This window comes from Bison bison, unplaced genomic scaffold, assembly GCF_000754665.1.
Source record: "Bison bison bison isolate TAMUID 2011002044 unplaced genomic scaffold, Bison_UMD1.0 scf7180017864063, whole genome shotgun sequence".
NCBI lineage: Eukaryota > Metazoa > Chordata > Mammalia > Artiodactyla > Bovidae > Bison > Bison bison.
The window spans coordinates 15293722-15310506 of NW_011494635.1; the positions used below are offsets into that span (position 1 = coordinate 15293722).

General features: G+C 57.1%; 1 protein-coding gene across 1 annotated transcript in view; it reads right to left on the reverse strand.

The window, feature by feature from the left end:
* Positions 1-16785, reverse strand: part of MYT1 (myelin transcription factor 1) — a 60363-nt gene that overhangs the window by 6893 nt on the left and 36685 nt on the right. The window contains exons 9-18 of the mRNA XM_010836532.1: positions 16555-16645; positions 15416-15529; positions 13578-13792; positions 11531-11655; positions 10763-11032; positions 7611-7765; positions 6642-6704; positions 6459-6527; positions 1687-1749; positions 1306-1389 (exon numbers count right to left, since the gene is read on the reverse strand). Coding sequence (XP_010834834.1) covers positions 1306-1389; positions 1687-1749; positions 6459-6527; positions 6642-6704; positions 7611-7765; positions 10763-11032; positions 11531-11655; positions 13578-13792; positions 15416-15529; positions 16555-16645 — 1249 coding nt within the window. The remainder of the gene's footprint in view (positions 1-1305; positions 1390-1686; positions 1750-6458; positions 6528-6641; positions 6705-7610; positions 7766-10762; positions 11033-11530; positions 11656-13577; positions 13793-15415; positions 15530-16554; positions 16646-16785) is intronic.

A 16785-nucleotide genomic window follows, 5' to 3' on the forward strand; every position in this document is an offset into this window, starting at 1 on the left:
ATGCTGATCTTGATTTTAATCCTTTGCAAATGCAGCACAATTCACTTATCACACCAGCAGGATCCCTGCTAAAACCATAACAGCAATGCATTTATATGATCACAGGAAAATTCCTAGATTCTAGGAAGAAAAAAATATTCTTTATCCACCCTCTCATTTGGTAGGCAGCATTCACAATACCAACAACCAGCATTTTGCATTTTTGATTTAGTATTCATTACAGTTTTACTGTATAAATTAAATAAACAAGTCTGCCTTATTACAGCAAACAGCTGGTGGGGCTGTCCTCTTTGAAGGGCATAACACTGGTCAATTTGGCCCCTTCTCTGTGGCCAAGCAGATGTTTGGGCCACAGCTGGGCTGATCTCTCTGGAAAAGCAAGCACAACTCCAGCCAGGTCGAGCCCCTCTGCAGAGGTGAGAGCCAGCTGTCATGGCAGACCCGCTTCCCGTGGACCTGCCCAGCCAAGCTACTCGAGTCCCTGGGCCACCAGGCACCAGAGTCATTCTCTTCCAGTCCTCACCTGCCTGCTCTACCCAATGTCAGCTCTGAAAGTCCTGGGCAAATTGGGTGGTGGGTCACCCTGCTTGCACCTGTGGCACCTGCACGTGGGGAGCTTGAGGGGCAGGGTCCCTTCTGGAAGGACAAGTTTGCCGTGATACCAGCCCCACCAGGTAAGTCCGGGTCAGGGTTCATGACAGGGCAGCAACCCCCAGGGAGAAGGTCAGTAGAGGTCAGGGACACTGTTCACTTAAGGCCCAGGGTGTCTCTCTCCTCCCAAGAGGACTGTCAACTCCCAGTTCAGAGTGATCCTCCCAGGCCCCCTCACTGCACATCAGCTCCCAGCAGAGGCGTGGGGACACAAAGATGCACACAATTCAAAGGCTCCCTGTCTTTCTAACCACCCTCTCCTCCTTGACTCCTAACACTGACCCCTCCCACCAGACCAGAAGCCATGCAGGCTCTAGTGCCCGTGAGTGCCCGGGGTGGCCCACGCCCTGAGGCCCAGGCCCAGATGCCCTGGGTGTACGGGCAGCAGGGCACTCTGCCTCTCTCATCCCATCAAACACCGCAGACCTGAGAAGTCCAGACAGGAGCCCACACACGCAAGTGTCCTCCACATAACGCACACGGCTCCCACCTGCAAGGGTGTCCCTGTGTATGGCCTGAGCACATCCGTAAAAATGGGCATTGTCACAGCTGTATTAAAGCAAATAGAGTCTAGAAGGAGATTTTAAAATTATAAAATACAGGGAAATCCCAAGTCTGCACAGCAGCCAGATGGCCAGTAGGACCCCCACTCACTTCATCAGCTCAGGGTCTTCCTTGTCATCCTTCGCAGGTGTGGCCTTGGCTCCACTTTTCTTGGCACGAGGGCAGCCTGACAAGCTGGTTTTACAAGAGGAAAAAATGTCCCAGTGGTTTAAGGACAGCAACTTCTCAACCCACCTGCCTCCCTCCACCCCTCAGGTTCTGTGGGCAGCAAGGCCATGTCCAGGAAGCGGCCCCCAGCTCTGGCCAGAGGGTATCCCGATCAGCTCTGAGAACATCGACAATTCAGACTCGAGGGAAGAAACAGGCTGGGGTGCAGTGGCACTAATGTGTCACTTGGAGCCTGGAACCTCATCAGCCTGAGGAGACCCCCACTCTGCTGGCCCGGCGCCCAGGGCACTGGGGCAGGCTCACCTCCGGTGCGACGCGTAGTTCCCCGTTATGTGGCCTGAGCCATCGCAGCCGGGCGTGGGGCACCTGTGGAGGACAGCGTAGCTGAGACCAGGGCTGCAGAACTCACTCGGCCGCAGACCATACTTGGCCCTCGACAGCCCCACCACTGAGGTCTCACATAGTCATGACCTCCAGGCCTCAGAACTTGGCACCCAGTCTCTCTAGGGGGACCAGGAGGGCCAGGGGAGAGAGCACATTCCTCTGCAGGATGGTGGGCTCCCAACTTGGCCTCCTGCAAAGGACCAGGCTGGATAAGAAGGCTCCAGAACACCTGTGAGCCTTTAAGTGTGCTCTCGGGATGCAAACCTAGCACCAAGGACCGGCTCATCCTGCTTGAGGTTGCTGGAGAAGGACTGCCTGTGCTCACAGACAGCTGTACCGAGCATGAGACGCACCACCCCCAGCCCTAGCAACGTTGGGGCATCACCCCCGCTTGGCAAGTGCCCAAGGTTTTCGAGAGGTGGCTGGCACCAGTGGAAGGGAGCTGGGGAGGCACAGAATGCAAAAGTCCAAAATGTTTGGTGAATATACCATGTCGAAGGTAGAAATCCCCTTTAATACACCAGCTTGAGCTATTTTTCCGAGTGTCCAGTGACAAAACATGGATCAGTTTCTGCTGGCATCAGAGCACTGGTTCCCAGCCCTGCAGGCGGTCCTCAGGATGCCTCCTCCAGGATGGGCCTGCCGCTCACGCCTTGTCCCTTGTGAGGGCCCAGTTCCATCCTGTGTGACCCAGCAGGACCCTGGTGCTTATCTGCCATTTCTGGCTTCATCCTCACAGAGAGAGAGAGCTGGGGAGCCAAGGCCATTCCTCAGCACAAAACTGACCCCAGAGGGTGGCAGGGCAGAGTGCCAGCTGGGGCAGGATACGGACACTCAAGTTGGCCTGTCAATCAGTGGAGGCTGCCTTGCGCCCAGGCTCTGGCATGTCCAAGGCCCCTCCTCTCCATCCTCCTCCCAGATGTCCACGGGCCGACACTGCCACCCCATTAGGTTGGCACGGTAACATGGAGGGGCTAGATGCCCGGGAACCTCCTTCCTAGCCCCTCAGACCTTCTTGAGGTACCCTCTTCGTCCCTGCCCAAAGGGCCACCCATTGAGGCTTCCCTGGCCTGGCAGTTGGCAGGAGGCTCAATCTCCCTCCTGTCGGGCTTTGGGGTGACTTAGACCCCAGTGAGATTATGATGCCCCCCACCTCAGTCATGTGTGGTCACATTTCAACCCACATCTGGGGCAAGGAGCCTTCTGTGTTTTAATGGAAATCACCCACCACCTCCATCCAGGTAAGCATCACCCGTTCAAATGAACCCCAGCTGTTGGGACCGCCTGCTCTGACATTCTGCGTCTCCATGTGGCCTAAGGTCCTCAGGCTCCAGCTGCTCAAGAAGGTCCTCTGGACTACACTGTGAGGACCAGCGAGTCCTTTGCACGGCCCTCTGCACTGAGGCCCAGGCCCTGTGACACCCTCTGCTAGGACAGTGTTTCTCCCTGCTCCTTCTCAGCTGCAGAACACAGGGCTCAGCGCTGTAGGCAGTGGCCAGGGTGGTGGGTTCAGAGCAGCCCCCAGCCTCTGTGGCTGTGAGCAAGACGCTTGTCTGTGAGTGACACCCTTGCAAGGTGCAGCTTCTGGCAGTGCCTGGGAGGGGGTCTTGGTCAGGGGAGAGACTTGGTGAGAACACACACATGGGGGCACTCTGGAATGGGGGCACTCCCATTCCAGAACGGCAGGATCCCCCCCACCTTCCTTGCCAGCCTGATGTCATGGCTTTTCCCTAAGAGTTGTGTCCAAGCGAAGATGATGTCATGTGGCTGGAGAAGCAAGTGTCTGCACTGGCCACTGGCAGCGCCGGCCACCATCTCTTCTGAGCGCATTGTCTGGGCCAGAGGATGAAGCTAGGCAGCATGGCTCACACCAGACCTCACCCTGCCTCTATCCATGTCCCGTGGCTGGGGCAGGGGCTATCCCCCAACCTGTGCAGAGCTCCCCCATCACAGTCCAGCAGGGTGTGTGGCTGTGCTCATAAGCCCCACACAGGGAGTAGCCCATGTGGCCCGAGGCACCCAAGTCCCCAGATCCTGACCACATGGGACACTTGGAAGGGAAGAATAAATGCCCTTGGAATGTGACCAAAACACAGAAAACACTTAGTCTGCGACTGTCGCTGCACTCAAGTGTTGGTGGGGACCACCAAAGAAGACTCATTTGCGAGGTGTGGCACGGGTGCCTTTGCCCCTCTGCGGATGGGTTACCTTCACCCGACACTGCCACAAAGCTGATCAAGGTGCCAGACGCCCACTGCGCAGGGGAAGGAGAGAAGGACACGGGGGAGCCAGGCCACATCCACGCTGTGGCCTGAAGCAGGTGAGGAGTAGCCTCCACAGGAAGACCTTTCAGAGGGAGTCGGGAGTGATTTTTTTCATACAAGGAACACTTTCTGTCACCAACTTCCAAACAAGTTTGGGTTACAGTTCTTCCCAGGCTCTCCATCTCAGAAGGGCGCTGACCCTCCCTGTTGGCCACGTTTCTGGACCCAGACCAAGGGCCAAGTCCATGCATCACTTCCAGGAACCCTGACCAACTGCTCTGCAGGTAAAGGGCTACTGAGGGCATGCGGTCACTTCTAGAATTCCACCACCCTCAAGCTGGAAAACCACAGAAACTGATCAGTTAGAAAAGTAAGTTGAATTGGAAAAGAAAACAGGAGAAAGGATCGTGAGAAAGAAGAGAGGAAGGAAAGAGGGAAGAGGTGGGTGGGGAAGAGCATTCCGAGCCCACAGGCCTGAGGGAAGGAAAGAGGGAAGAGGTGGGTGGGGAAGAGCACTCCAAGCCCACAGGCCTGAGGGAAGGAAAGAGGGAAGAGGTGGGTGGGGAAGAGCACTCCAAGCCCACAGGCCTGAGGGAAGGAAAGAGGGAAGAGGTGGGTGGGGAAGAGCACTCCAAGCCCACAGGCCTGAGGGAAGGAAAGAGGGAAGAGGTGGGTGGGGAAGAGCACTCCAAGCCCACAGGCCTGAGGGAAGGAAAGAGGGAAGAGGTGGGTGGGGAAGAGCACTCCAAGCCCACAGGCCTGAGGGAAGGAAAGAGGGAAGAGGTGGGTGGGGAAGAGCACTCCAAGCCCACAGGCCTGAGGGAAGGAAAGAGGGAAGAGGTGGGTGGGGAAGAGCACTCCAAGCCCACAGGCCTGAGGGAAGGAAAGAGGGAAGAGGTGGGTGGGGAAGAGCACTCCAAGCCCACAGGCCTGAGGGAAGGAAAGAGGGAAGAGGTGGGTGGGGAAGAGCACTCCAAGCCCACAGGCCTGAGGGAAGGAAAGAGGGAAGAGGTGGGTGGGGAAGAGCACTCCAAGCCCACAGGCCTGAGGGTCTCACTGCATCTCTGGGGTTGGACACTTGGGGTCAGTGAGTGCATGTGTGAACCTGCCTCAGAACATGCTAGTGTCAAAGCTGATAAACTCCTGGAAACATGCTTCTGGTCACGAACTCTGCCCAGCCTCACCTGTGGCACTGGAAGACCGCACTGGTAAAACAGGTAACAATACGCTTCTCCTGGCTTCTAGGACCAGACAGGCTCCCCAGAGCCACAGAAGTGAGGTTGGCAGGACCTGCTACTCAGACAGACCTGGAGCTTCCTGCCCGTTTTAAGTCAGTGCAGGTCCGTGGAAGCTTCCGGCAGCCATCGCTCCTCATCTTAAAGGCACCAGAGCCCCAGATCAGGCTGAGCCGGTGAAACCTGGCCTGGATGCAAGGCCCCCAACACAGAGGCCCAGAGTGGGAGAAATCCCCTGGAGAGGGAGTGACCTGAGGGGCCAAGAGGGGGCCCTCCTTCCACAACCTCGGTTCAGCCTAGGAGCACAGGGTCAGCATTATGTGGCTCAGGGCCACACTAGCCACGATGTCACAGCTCAACTAAAGGCATGAAATCAAAGGCCATCACAATCCCCAACTCCAGCCGCAGAAGGACGCTGAGAGCCAGGAAACCTCTGGGTGTGTGCTCCTCGCTTGAACAAGGCTGTCAGTCAGAGTGGCTGGTGCCACTGGGATGCCCTGCCCGGCTGTCAGGGACAGGAGGAGCAGAAGCAGAGAGCAGGCACGGCAAAAAGGAGGGGCGAGCATAGAGGTGAGGCGTGGGCGGGGGTGGGCACCAGGGGCCAAGACAGAAGCAGCTGGAAGGGGTGAAGGAGGAGGGACAAGCACAGAGTTTCTCGGCCATCACCAGCATCCAGTCCGCTTAGCAAGAGCTACACAGCCTGCAGCCCTCTGAGCCACAACGAGACTTACAAGCCATGGCCAGTCTGGGACTTCTCCCAGATCTCCACAGCAGGGTAAAGCAGGCCCAGACAGCAGCCCATCAGGGGTCCTCAGGAGAGTGAGAGAATGAGCCGGGCCACCAGGAGCCAGAGGCAGGTCCTACGTCCTTTTGGCCCTCCCGACCCTCAGCCCTCAGAAAGGCTGGCAGGGCCGAGGGGAGCACAGGACCCCGTAGCAGCCCTGGGCCTGAGGGGACAGGCAGACAGCAGTGCTCAGAGCAGAGAGAGACAGGCAGAGTGGCGAGAATCCCAGCCAAGCAGAATCAGCCCGTCCATGGCCCTGCCTCTCTGCCCCATGGCCCTGCGCCTCTGGCTAGGGCCGGCCTGGTGCCAGAGCCCTCGAGAAGGCTTATTTGGGCTGGAGCCTCATGAAAGGAGTGAGCAGAGCAAGGAAGCCACCCCAGAGATGGGAGGCCAGGAGGGCAGACATACTTGAGGTCAGCAGAATGGGCAGCCATGAGGTTTCTGAGGCTCTTGTCAGCAAGAGGGCAACCAGAGAGGCTGAAAGAGAAGAGATGGGATATTGGGATGAGCCAAAGAGGGGGAGCAGAGCAGCAGAGGGAGAAGACCCACCACACAGCACCCAGGCCAGGCGGACCCAAGCGGGGGACGAACCTGCGGTGGGAGGCATAGTTCCCAGTGATGTGGCCACTGCCGTCACAGCCAGGGGTGGGGCAGCTGGACAAAAGAAACAGAGCGTCAGATCAGAGAGCAAGGCACCCTGCCAGACCCGCCCCCCGGGGCTGAGTCCACTCAGGGAGGGCGGCGGCACCTGCTCCCTGCCTGTCTCGGAGCAGACCCTTCGCCTCTGCCTCTCTGACTGCAAGTTTCTCCCGTAGCACTCAGCTCAAGAAGGAAAAGGGACCCAAAGTAAAGCTCAACTTAAAGTCGAGATGCTCTGAAGCCCTCACACTGTGCATGCACACGTGTCCACGCCTGTGGACAGGGGGCGGGGGGTGCCTTCCTGATGTGGCGGGGCCTTCCCCGAGGACAAGGCCCCAGCCAGAGCCAGCTACAGGGCAGGAGGAAGCTGGCAGGGTTGGGGGCACGAAGAGGAATCCCAGGGACAAACTCTGAGCAGAGGTGAGGGCTGGATCACCTGCCGGGCAGGTGTCAGGCTTCTCACTGTCCCCTAGGGGAGGTGGTGTTAGCCAGCAGCTATCCCCCCTCCAGTGGCGTCTGGTTAAACTAGCTCTGGCTGCCAGGGCTGAGGGCACCGACTCTGAGGCAGAGCTCGCCGAGGACTGGCACTCAGTGGGGGCTCAGGAGGCGTCCACCCCCCCTCAGTCCTTGTCTGCTCTGTGGGCCCAATGAAGGCTCATCCTCGCTCTTTATCACCCTGAAGGAGCGGGTTAGAGGCCAGCATGGTACAGGGGTGAGGGGAACCTCCCCTGCTGTCTGGCCCAGGAAGGTCCTAGTAGAGGTAGCTCAGCCTCTGCCCACCAAGGTGGCCAGGGCAGGAGAATAGTCATAGCAGGGCTGTGCAGGGGCCGGCCCGGTCATCACAGGCTCCCACTAGGGTGTTCTGCTTTCCAGACTATAGAGGTCCCCTGGGGGGTCCTGTCGTTCAAGGAGGGGACTTACGTGAGCAGCTCCTTCTTTATGTCCTTGGAGAGAAACTTCAGCTTAAAGTTGGCCAGGGTGACCTCCCCGGGGTACTTCCGCTCCTCAAAATTCTCCTCCGACACTTCCTGGTCATCTGCTTCAGAAGAAGCAAAAGAATGGGCTGCTGGCTCTGACTGCAAAAGACCAGCAGGGAGATGTTTTAACCAGCTGGCGGGGGCCGGGCGCCCAGCCCGGGGCTGAGGGAGAGGGGCCTTTCAGAACAGGGTCCACAGAGGCGTTTTCTGGAGTCTCCTGTCTTATGCATGCAGGAGTAAGACATACTCCCAAGATGCAGGAAGCAGCACCCAGAGGGGCTGGGGTGCTCCCTCACCTCAGCTGCTGTGCCTGAGCTGACCCAGGAACAAGGAGACACGGATGCCACCCAAGGCGGCTGCTCTGACACCCTTGATAGCCTCTGGCCTGTGTGTCACCTCCAGCCACCCACCCTGGGTCACCTCCTGCACACCAGAGTGCACACCGAGTGCAGCTCCTTTGGGGCCATTACCACTGAGGGTGTGTCTGTTGACATGCTATGAGGATGAGTGGAACAATGTACAAAGTATGACAGAAATAATCACAGCGACCTTAGGGCCTTCTGGCCCTGTGGGCCCAGCCGGCACAATGACCTACCTGACTGCAACCAGCACTTTAATAAGCACTTTGACCTCAAATGCAGGGTCTGGAAATGTTCAGTCGCCACCCAAGAACAGGGCACTATGAACGCGGTGGTGAACAAGGACATTCCCTCCATCCAGGGCAGGGAAGACGTCCACAAGAGTCAGGAAGGTCAGTGCCCTACAGGTCGGTCTGTCTGTAACGGACCATTAGCCCAAGTGGTGGACCACAATTCAAGTCTCAGGACTTGCTGTGTGTCCCAGGCACATTGTCCAACCTCCTGGGCACCACACTTTTAAGCTGGAAACAGTAGCAGGCCCTCCCAGGATGTCTGGGGCTGAGATGAAGAAAGGCCCGTGGCACCATGCGATGCTGTTGCTACTGTTAATACTGAACAAGGCATAGCTGTGTGGACGAAGAGCCTCAACTTGAGTCCAGCCTTCAGGAGAAACAAGGGCCTCCCAGACTCACAGGGGCAGAGGCAGCTCCAGAGCATGAAGCACATCCCAGAGGCCCATAGACACAGGGGCCAGGGCTGTTTGGGGACATGAGGGGGCACTGCTGCCAGAGTTGGATGGGAGGTGATGCTAAAGGCTGGGGCAAGATGGTCAAGGAGCCTTGGGCAGAGCTAGAAGGAGGGTCTGAACGGGGAGTCCAGACCACAGTAGACGGACTGGGAAGGCCTGATCCAGGGGGTGACCCAGTAAGACTGGGGCACCTGTGCCCAGGGCACAGGGGAGGAAAGGAAGGGCCTGGGGGTTAACTGAGGCTTCCTGCCAGGGAGTGGATGGTTGACGATGGAGCACAGCAGCAGGCTTCCGTGGCCAGGCTCCCCAGGACCTCTGAGACCCAGGTCACCTACAGATGACACAACTGTCCTGGAAAGGGGTGAGGATGCTCAGAGGGCATGGGGAGGTGGGGCGGGGCCGGGCGGGTGGCAGAGGGAAGTGGCCAGAGAGACCAGCCTGAGCTGGGGGCCAAGGCAAGGGGAAGGACCACTGGAGGGTGGAGGGGAGACGAGGCACAGGCACAGAACTGAACAAGGTGACAGCGGATGTGGGGACACAGCCTGGTGACCCCAACAGGAGCAGAAGGGCCCCACCGGGCCTCAGACTTGGCCCCACTCGCAGAGAGAAGCCCTCCTGCCAGCCCCCGCTGACCCTCAGCCAGCCACCCTACCCCAGGGGCTCACTCTGAGAGAAGTATCCCTCTTCTGAGCCCTGACATTGAGTTGCTGCCATGTGACTGAGCCAGATGACCCAGACCTGGACCAGGCGGCTCCTCTATAAAGTAGGGGTGCCTGTGAGGCCGGTAGACGGAGGAACCTGGCCACCCCTGAAGGTGAAACTGTAGAGGGGGTGGGTTCTCACAGTAGAATCCTCACCACCACTGCTCCTCCTCCTCAGGGATCTGCCCCCAGCCCCGCCTGCCAAGGGGCTGGCTCCACCACACACCGCCCTGCTCCCCACCAGGCTGGCCCTGCCCTCCTCCAGGCTGGCCCTGCCCAGACACAACCATTCCAGAGGCTTCCTGGTTCTGCTTCAGTGTCCCTAGTGGTAAAGAACTCCCTGCCAATGCAGGAGACGCAAAAGACTCGGGTTCAATCCCTGGGTCAGGAAGATCCCCCAGAGAATAGCACTGGCAACCCACTCGAGTATTCTTGCCTGGAGAATCCCATGGACAGAGGAGCCTGGAGGGCTACAGTCAACGGGCTCACAAAGAATCAGACACAGGGACCTGGCCCCCTTGCCCTCCTGGAAGTGGGGCTGGCAGACAGGGGAGGGCTGGGAGGGACCCCTCAGGCCTGTCCACACTATGCAGAGCCCGCCAGGAGTTGCACCCTCAGAGCGGAGTCCTGCTTCCTGGAAGCCCCCAGTCAGTCCCACCCCGAGTGGGTGGAGTCACCAGGAAGGGACTGTACCACCAGCCCCCAGGCTGTGGATGGGTCAACACCGAGGCCCGGCTTGCCGCTCCTTAGCAGTCAGTACTGCTCTGGGTCTCAGACCACTGGCTGCCAGAGGCCAGGCGTTTTCTCCTGCCTCTGTCCAGGGAACCAGGGGCCTGCAGTGTCCTGGGGATGGTGAGGAGAGGCTGCCACGAGAGTTCAGGGTGTCCCTCATCTGGACAGCAGGCTGGTGGGAGGCCCACGAAACCAAGGAATTTGAGGCCATTCCTGAAATCATCCCCCGAACCGCCCCTGTCCTCTCCACACTCTTGGAGAGCCACACTGCTGCTGACCACTAATTCTCCAGAGGTGAGAAGACCACCTCCCTCTTGGAGGGGACAAGGCCACAAACTGAGCCAATGGTGAAAACACCTCCAGGAAGGTGGACTTAGCTGCCCGGAGCAGGCAGAACCCTGTGTGGAAAGGGGTAGGACCCACAGAGCCTCTGCCTGGAGATTCCAGCCTGTTTATGCCAACCCTTGGGTAAGGCAAGCTGACCGCCAGCACCTGCTCAACCCCTTCTCCTCCAACCATCCAACAGCTCTGGACCTCCCACCTGGACAGCACCCACCTCCTCAGGCTCCTCCTCTCGTGGGCGGCTGGGCTTGGTGTAGTCCAGAGGCCGGTCCCACTCATCCTGGCGGGAGGCGTGGCTAGACGGGGGTGAGGTCAGGGAGCTGCTGGGGGCGCTGGTACTGCTCTGGCGCTGGCAGGCGTCAGGTGACTTCACGCCAGGGCTGCTGCTGCTGCTGCTCCCGCTGGGGAAAGTGTTCTCCCGCCTGCGGTGCTTGTGCATGCTCAAGTCCAGGGTTCCGTTCTCATCCACCTCAATGTCCGCGGCCTGCATTGCAAAGGTGACATCTAGATTAGACACCATCCCTTCCCACATGTGCCTTATTTTCCCTCCAAAGGGAACAGGGCCAAAAAGAAGAGAAGAGCCTCTGAGAAGAAAGTATCCTGAAGCTGACTGAGTGGACTCACTCTACCCACTGCCTCAAGGCCTCCAGCCCATAAAACCAGCCCCTGCACATGGCCACCTGTGTGGGCACAGGAACACGTGGAAACTAGTGGAAGCCCGCATCCCGGTAGATGCGGGAACAGGTGTGTACAGCCACTTGGCGCCCTTAGGCACAGCGCGTGGTGCTCAGGGAGGTGGACCCATCCAATGTCTTTGGCCAGCAGGGTCAGTGGTCAGGAGGGAGAAAAGGAAAGAGTGGTACTCCCCTTATAGATGCTGGGTTTGCTGAGCCTGCTTTGTGCAGGCTGCATATAGTCCTGACTGCAAACCCCACCCGCCTTCTCTGCCTCAGAAGGAGCTCCCAGCAGGGGCCTTGCCCACCTTGCTGGGCAGGTCCTGTGGCTTCGTGCTGAGGTTCTCAGGCATCTCCCAGCAGCGCGTGGAGAGGTTCAGGATGGCAGTGGCGGCCATGTGCGCGGCCTCTGCATCGTGGGCGTAGTCGAAGCCTGCAGAAGAGGATGAGGTGCAGGGGCTGGGCCTGGGGGGAGAGGCCTTTGGGAAAGGTTTGGCTGCAAAAAGGGAACAACAGCAGGCTGATATACAACGTGAACGGGAGGCGGCCACAAAGACACACAGGGGAGCTTTAGGTGGCTGGGGGCTTTGAGCACAGCTATGTGGAGGTGGGCCCAGGGCTGGGTCACCCACCCACTGCCATGAGCTTGCATACCCCAATCTGCCCCCATCCTTGTCGGGTACTGAGAAGGCCACTTCTGTCTTGACCATAACTTGGGCAGAAAGGGCAAAGACAGGCTAGCATCCTTGATATTGCAAACAAAACAAGTTATCTATTGGTGAATGCTTATTGAGAGACTAAAGTCTGTAAATAGGAAGAGTGTCTACAGTGTCATTTAAGTAGGCAAATTTTGTCACAATATCTCAAAAGGATGATTGTGGTGTCACCTCCTCAACAGCCACAGCTTTAGTAAATAACATTGTTGCTCAAATATAATGATGCCAAGAGTTGACTCACTGGAAAAGACCCTCATGCTGGGAAAGACTGAAGGCAAAAGGAGAAGGGGGCAGCAGAGGATAAGATTTAGATAGGATCACCGACTCAACGGACATGAATCTGAACAAACTTGGGAATTAGTGGAGGACAGAGGAGCCTGGCATGCTGCAGTCCATGGGATTGCAAAGAGTTGGACAGGCCTTAGCTACTGAACAACAGAACATGAAACATGAAGGCATAAACTGTCATCTTTTCTAGTAACTGTGCCGTAACCATAAGATCACTCTCAGGTATGATTTCTGAGTAATCACGATATCACCAGCAAATTTCCAGTGCCCCAGTATAAGTGGGTGCCTTGCATGAAGCCCTCTCCTAACAAGTTGGAGAGATACCTGCACTCCAGCTGGCCATTGTATTGATCAGTGTTTCTAGTATGAACTCATAGGAAACTCATCATTGCTGGTTTTGGCATCTGAACATCCATCATGAGCTGCCGGTTCCAACCTTATGTACACCGGGGCAGTTTTCCATTTTGTAGGTATTACGCAAGTTAATTGGCTTGCAACTCACAAATTAGTGTAATAAGCGACCAAAAAAAGACAGGGGACTTCCTTGGTGGTCCAGTGGTTGAGAGTCTAGTGCCAGTGCAGGAGATATGGGTTTGATCCCTAGTCTGGGGGATCAAAGATTCCCCATGCTGAGGAGCAGCTAAGCTGGTGTGCCACAGCTACTGAGCACATGCTCTAAGCTGCAACTACGGAAACCCGCACACCTAGAGCCTGTGCTCCGCAACAAAAGCCACCAAGTGAGAAGCCCGTGCACTGCAACAGAGTAGCCCCCGCTCGCCACAACTAGAGAAAGCCTGCATAGCAACAAAGGCCCAGTGAAACCCAAGTATAGGAATAGTTTTTTAGAAAGACAGGAGAGCTTGTCCTCAAAGGTTTGTAGGAATGAATTTTGTTAGTGCAAGCACCCAGAAATTTTGTTGCTAATATTACAAATGGCACACTGTATCCAGCAAGATGGTCCCTGTCTGAGCATCTTTTGGGTATCCAGGCTCAGCACAGTGGCTCTCCCTAGACCTCCACCCTTGAGCTGGAATAAACTGCCTGGGAAAGGACAGCCGGGGGAGGGCACACCCACAGGGTAAACCACGTCAGCGATGTTGGGCTTAACTCTTTGGACATGCACACCATAACACACTTTTTTTTGTTTCAACGTGTAGTGCGGAGACACATCCAGTTTGATGCTGAACGTGAAGGCCACAACGTGGGTGAGACCCAGACTCTGAGAAAGTCACCACGGTAGACTGGGACAGCTGGGGCCCCAGATGGAGAGTCCCTACATGCTCCTGGGGAAGGGTTCCTCCTCCTCTGCCCCTCAGACCCTACACCTCCCAGAGCAGTTTCCCCAACTTACATTTAAAGGCTTTCGGTGAGGTTTCGCTGGTCTGAATCTTTGGGGCAAGCATGCGCTTACCAAAAACCTGAGCATCAAAACTTGCGTAGTCAAAGGTGACCTTGGAGAACTTCTCCAGCTCCTTGGCCAGGTTGGCCCTGGGTGTGGTGGGGGCCACGCTGGGCCGGTAGCTTCCATATGGAGGGACCTCAAGCTGCTTCACGAAGCACATGGGCCTGGGGTGCAGGATGGAGATGAGAAGCATGAAGACAGGACACAAGGACCCTGTGCTATTCAACCCAGCACCCTCTGCCATAGCCTAGCCCAGCCATCCCTCAGAGGCCAGTGTGGACTGAGACCCAGGCAGGCCCTCCCCTGCCCGCCACTACAGGTTGCCTGCGGGATGTGCAGGAAGAACTGCCATGGGGAAGAAGCACTAGGAGACTTGAAGTAACAGCACATATCCCCCTTGCAGACAGCATCAGCCAGAGGAGGGGAAAAGGAGAGCTGGTTTCTGAGCCCTTGGCTGGGAGCCCCAGAGGAGCATCTTTAGGGTCATGGGCAGTCAAAGTGGAATTCTGGTGGTGGAATAACTTGTTAATACAATTCCCCAGACAGGAGGGAGCTGGAGCACCTGGAGGGGATATGGGGGTGTTTCTGAGAATCAGCCTCAGGGCACAGCGGCTCCACTTTTTGAAGGGAGTGGCCTAGCCCTTCCCTGTCCTCTGCTTAAAGTTGCTTAAGATGCCCCTGGAAGGGCTGCTGCCCAGTTAAGGACAGGCATGAAAGCACTGCTGCAAGCATTCAGTCACTGTTACTGGAGCTCTGGAAGAGCTCAGATTTTTAAATGTACAAGAGATGGTGTGGAGACACCAGCCTCCACAGCCCAGGGGCCGGGGCAGGAGCGAGACCAGCAGAAAAGAAAGGCCATGGGGTCTGTACCATTCCAGTGAGGGGCTCAGAGAGAAGGAAAGCAGAGGAGGCGTCTAGAGCCAAGCAGTGACTTCACTCTGGAAAGGGTGGAATTAAGAAGGACCAACGGAGAGGCCCCGAGGTGCCAGGCACTGTAAGAATTTGAGCATGACCGGAAAAGAGGAGCCTGTTGCCAAGAAGACCCTGGAACCATGATAAGGCCAGCTCTGAAGGGCCTTGGGAAAGCGAGGCCACCAGAGCACGAGCAGGCTCTCCTCCTCCACTCTGGACTGGCCAATGCAGCTGAGAAGTTGCTGGCGAGCTCTCAGCTACCCTCAAGGGAAGATGAGGCCTAAACTTAATGGCTGCGCCTTACAGGGCCTTCCTGGGACAAAAGCCCCTCTGGTCCTCATTTCTCATTTGTAGGAAAAAGGCTGTAAGCCCCCTCAACCTTCCAGGTTCCAAAGAGCAAGTCAGTCAGTTAAGAGGACAACAGAGTCACAACAGGGCTTCTACTTCCTCTGGAAGAGACAGAGGGAACAATCCGACACATATCTGAGTCACTCTGCAGAAACTAAGACACTTGCCCAGTGGTGACGACATGCCGACCACAACCCTGTGGACCCCAGACTGTTGGAATCGTAAGGTTGAGATTCTTGAAACATCACCTACCACCTCACCGTCAGCCGATCAGAAGAAGGTCCACAAACTATTATGCATCTCAAACCCTCTTCCCTCACACTGTCTGTAAAGACCTCACCAGAAAGCCAGTGGGAAGTTGAATGTTCTGAGCACCAGCCACCCATTCTCCTTCCATGGCTTTTGTAATAAACTTTCCTCTGCTCCAAACTCCAACCCAGTTTTGGTTTGTTCGGCCTCATTATGTGTCGGGTAGACGAACCTGGGTCCAATAACACCCCTCCGGGTCTATGGCTCATGTCACTCACCTGAGGATCCGATCCGAATTGGAGCTATTCTTGGAAGGCTCTCCCGGCTGTGGCTGTTGCTTCTCATGAGATTTGGCTAATTTTTCGGCAGCAGCAATGGGACACCCAGACAAACTAGAGACAGGATAGGAGGACAGCTGAGCCCTTCCCCAGGCCCCGCCCATCTAAGCCAGGAGCCAGACACCAGCAGGCGCCCAGGGAAGGCTGTCGTTCCTATAGAGGGGGCTTTCCCCCAGCTCTGTCCTCAGCCCTCAAAGCACCTGCTGCTCACTCAGTTTCTGTTTTTGGAAATTCTAAGCCAAGACACACAGAGACAATGCATCCTAAAGTTCCTCAAGGCTCTAGACAAAGGTCTCTCCTCTGGATGGATCTGGGGGATGGGCCTGCCTCTCACCTTGCTCCTCTTGCCTCACCATCAACCAGAGCTGCTAAAATTCTGTCACCCACAGGCCATGAATTGGGTGCTGACCCTGGAGGACACGGACACCAGGGTCACAGCAGAAGGGCACAGGTCCTTCCCAGGAAAGCACCTAATCCAAGATACCATGGATATGGCTTCGACTGTTCGAACTAAGAAGCTGATCAACCAGAGGAGGTGACATCATCACAGCAGTGCTGGGGAGTTCAGCCTCTTCTCAGTGATTGGACCTCAACGACTCTGGCTGTCCTTTCAGCTGAGTGTCACTCACTGGAGCAAAGGCACCTGCTGCCACAGCCACAGCTGCCCAGGGCTCGGGGAAGCAGTGGCCAGAAGACGGCAGACAACGGAAGCACCAGGGTCTCAGCACCCCGCTGAGCAACCAGGCTTAGGCCCGGATGCTGAGGCTGTGCCCTAAGCAAGAGCTAGTGTCCAGAGGCTTCCAGAATCTCCACAGGGCAGGGTCCCCACCCGGCTCTACCCCAGGCTGCAGGCACCCATTCCTCCAGGCGCACTCTGGTCTCTCAGGATCCCCTCAGAGTGGCACCAGTGATCACCCCTCCAGGTGCTGCTCTGCGCCCACCAAAGGTCTGTCCTGACTTTGCACTCACCCCAAAGAGCAGCACACAGAGGGACAAGCAAGCCTGAGACATGTGCCAGGTTGGGGCACCCACAGCATGCCCCCGCCACCACCCTCACCACGTCCAGTCCAGCCCCATACCTTCTGTGCGTGTTACGGTTGCTGTTCACGTGGCCCTGGCCTGTGCAGCCAGGAGTGGGGCACTTGAGCACGTTCTCGTGCATGGCCAGGACTGCAAGACAATCGGGGGGAGCCAGTGAGCACCTCCCTCCATGGAGCATCCAGGAGCCCCAGGCTCAGCTCAGTCAGAGAACCCCTCCCACGGTGGCCCTGGCTCTCTAGGGCAGAAACCAGTTCAGCCTTACAATGTCC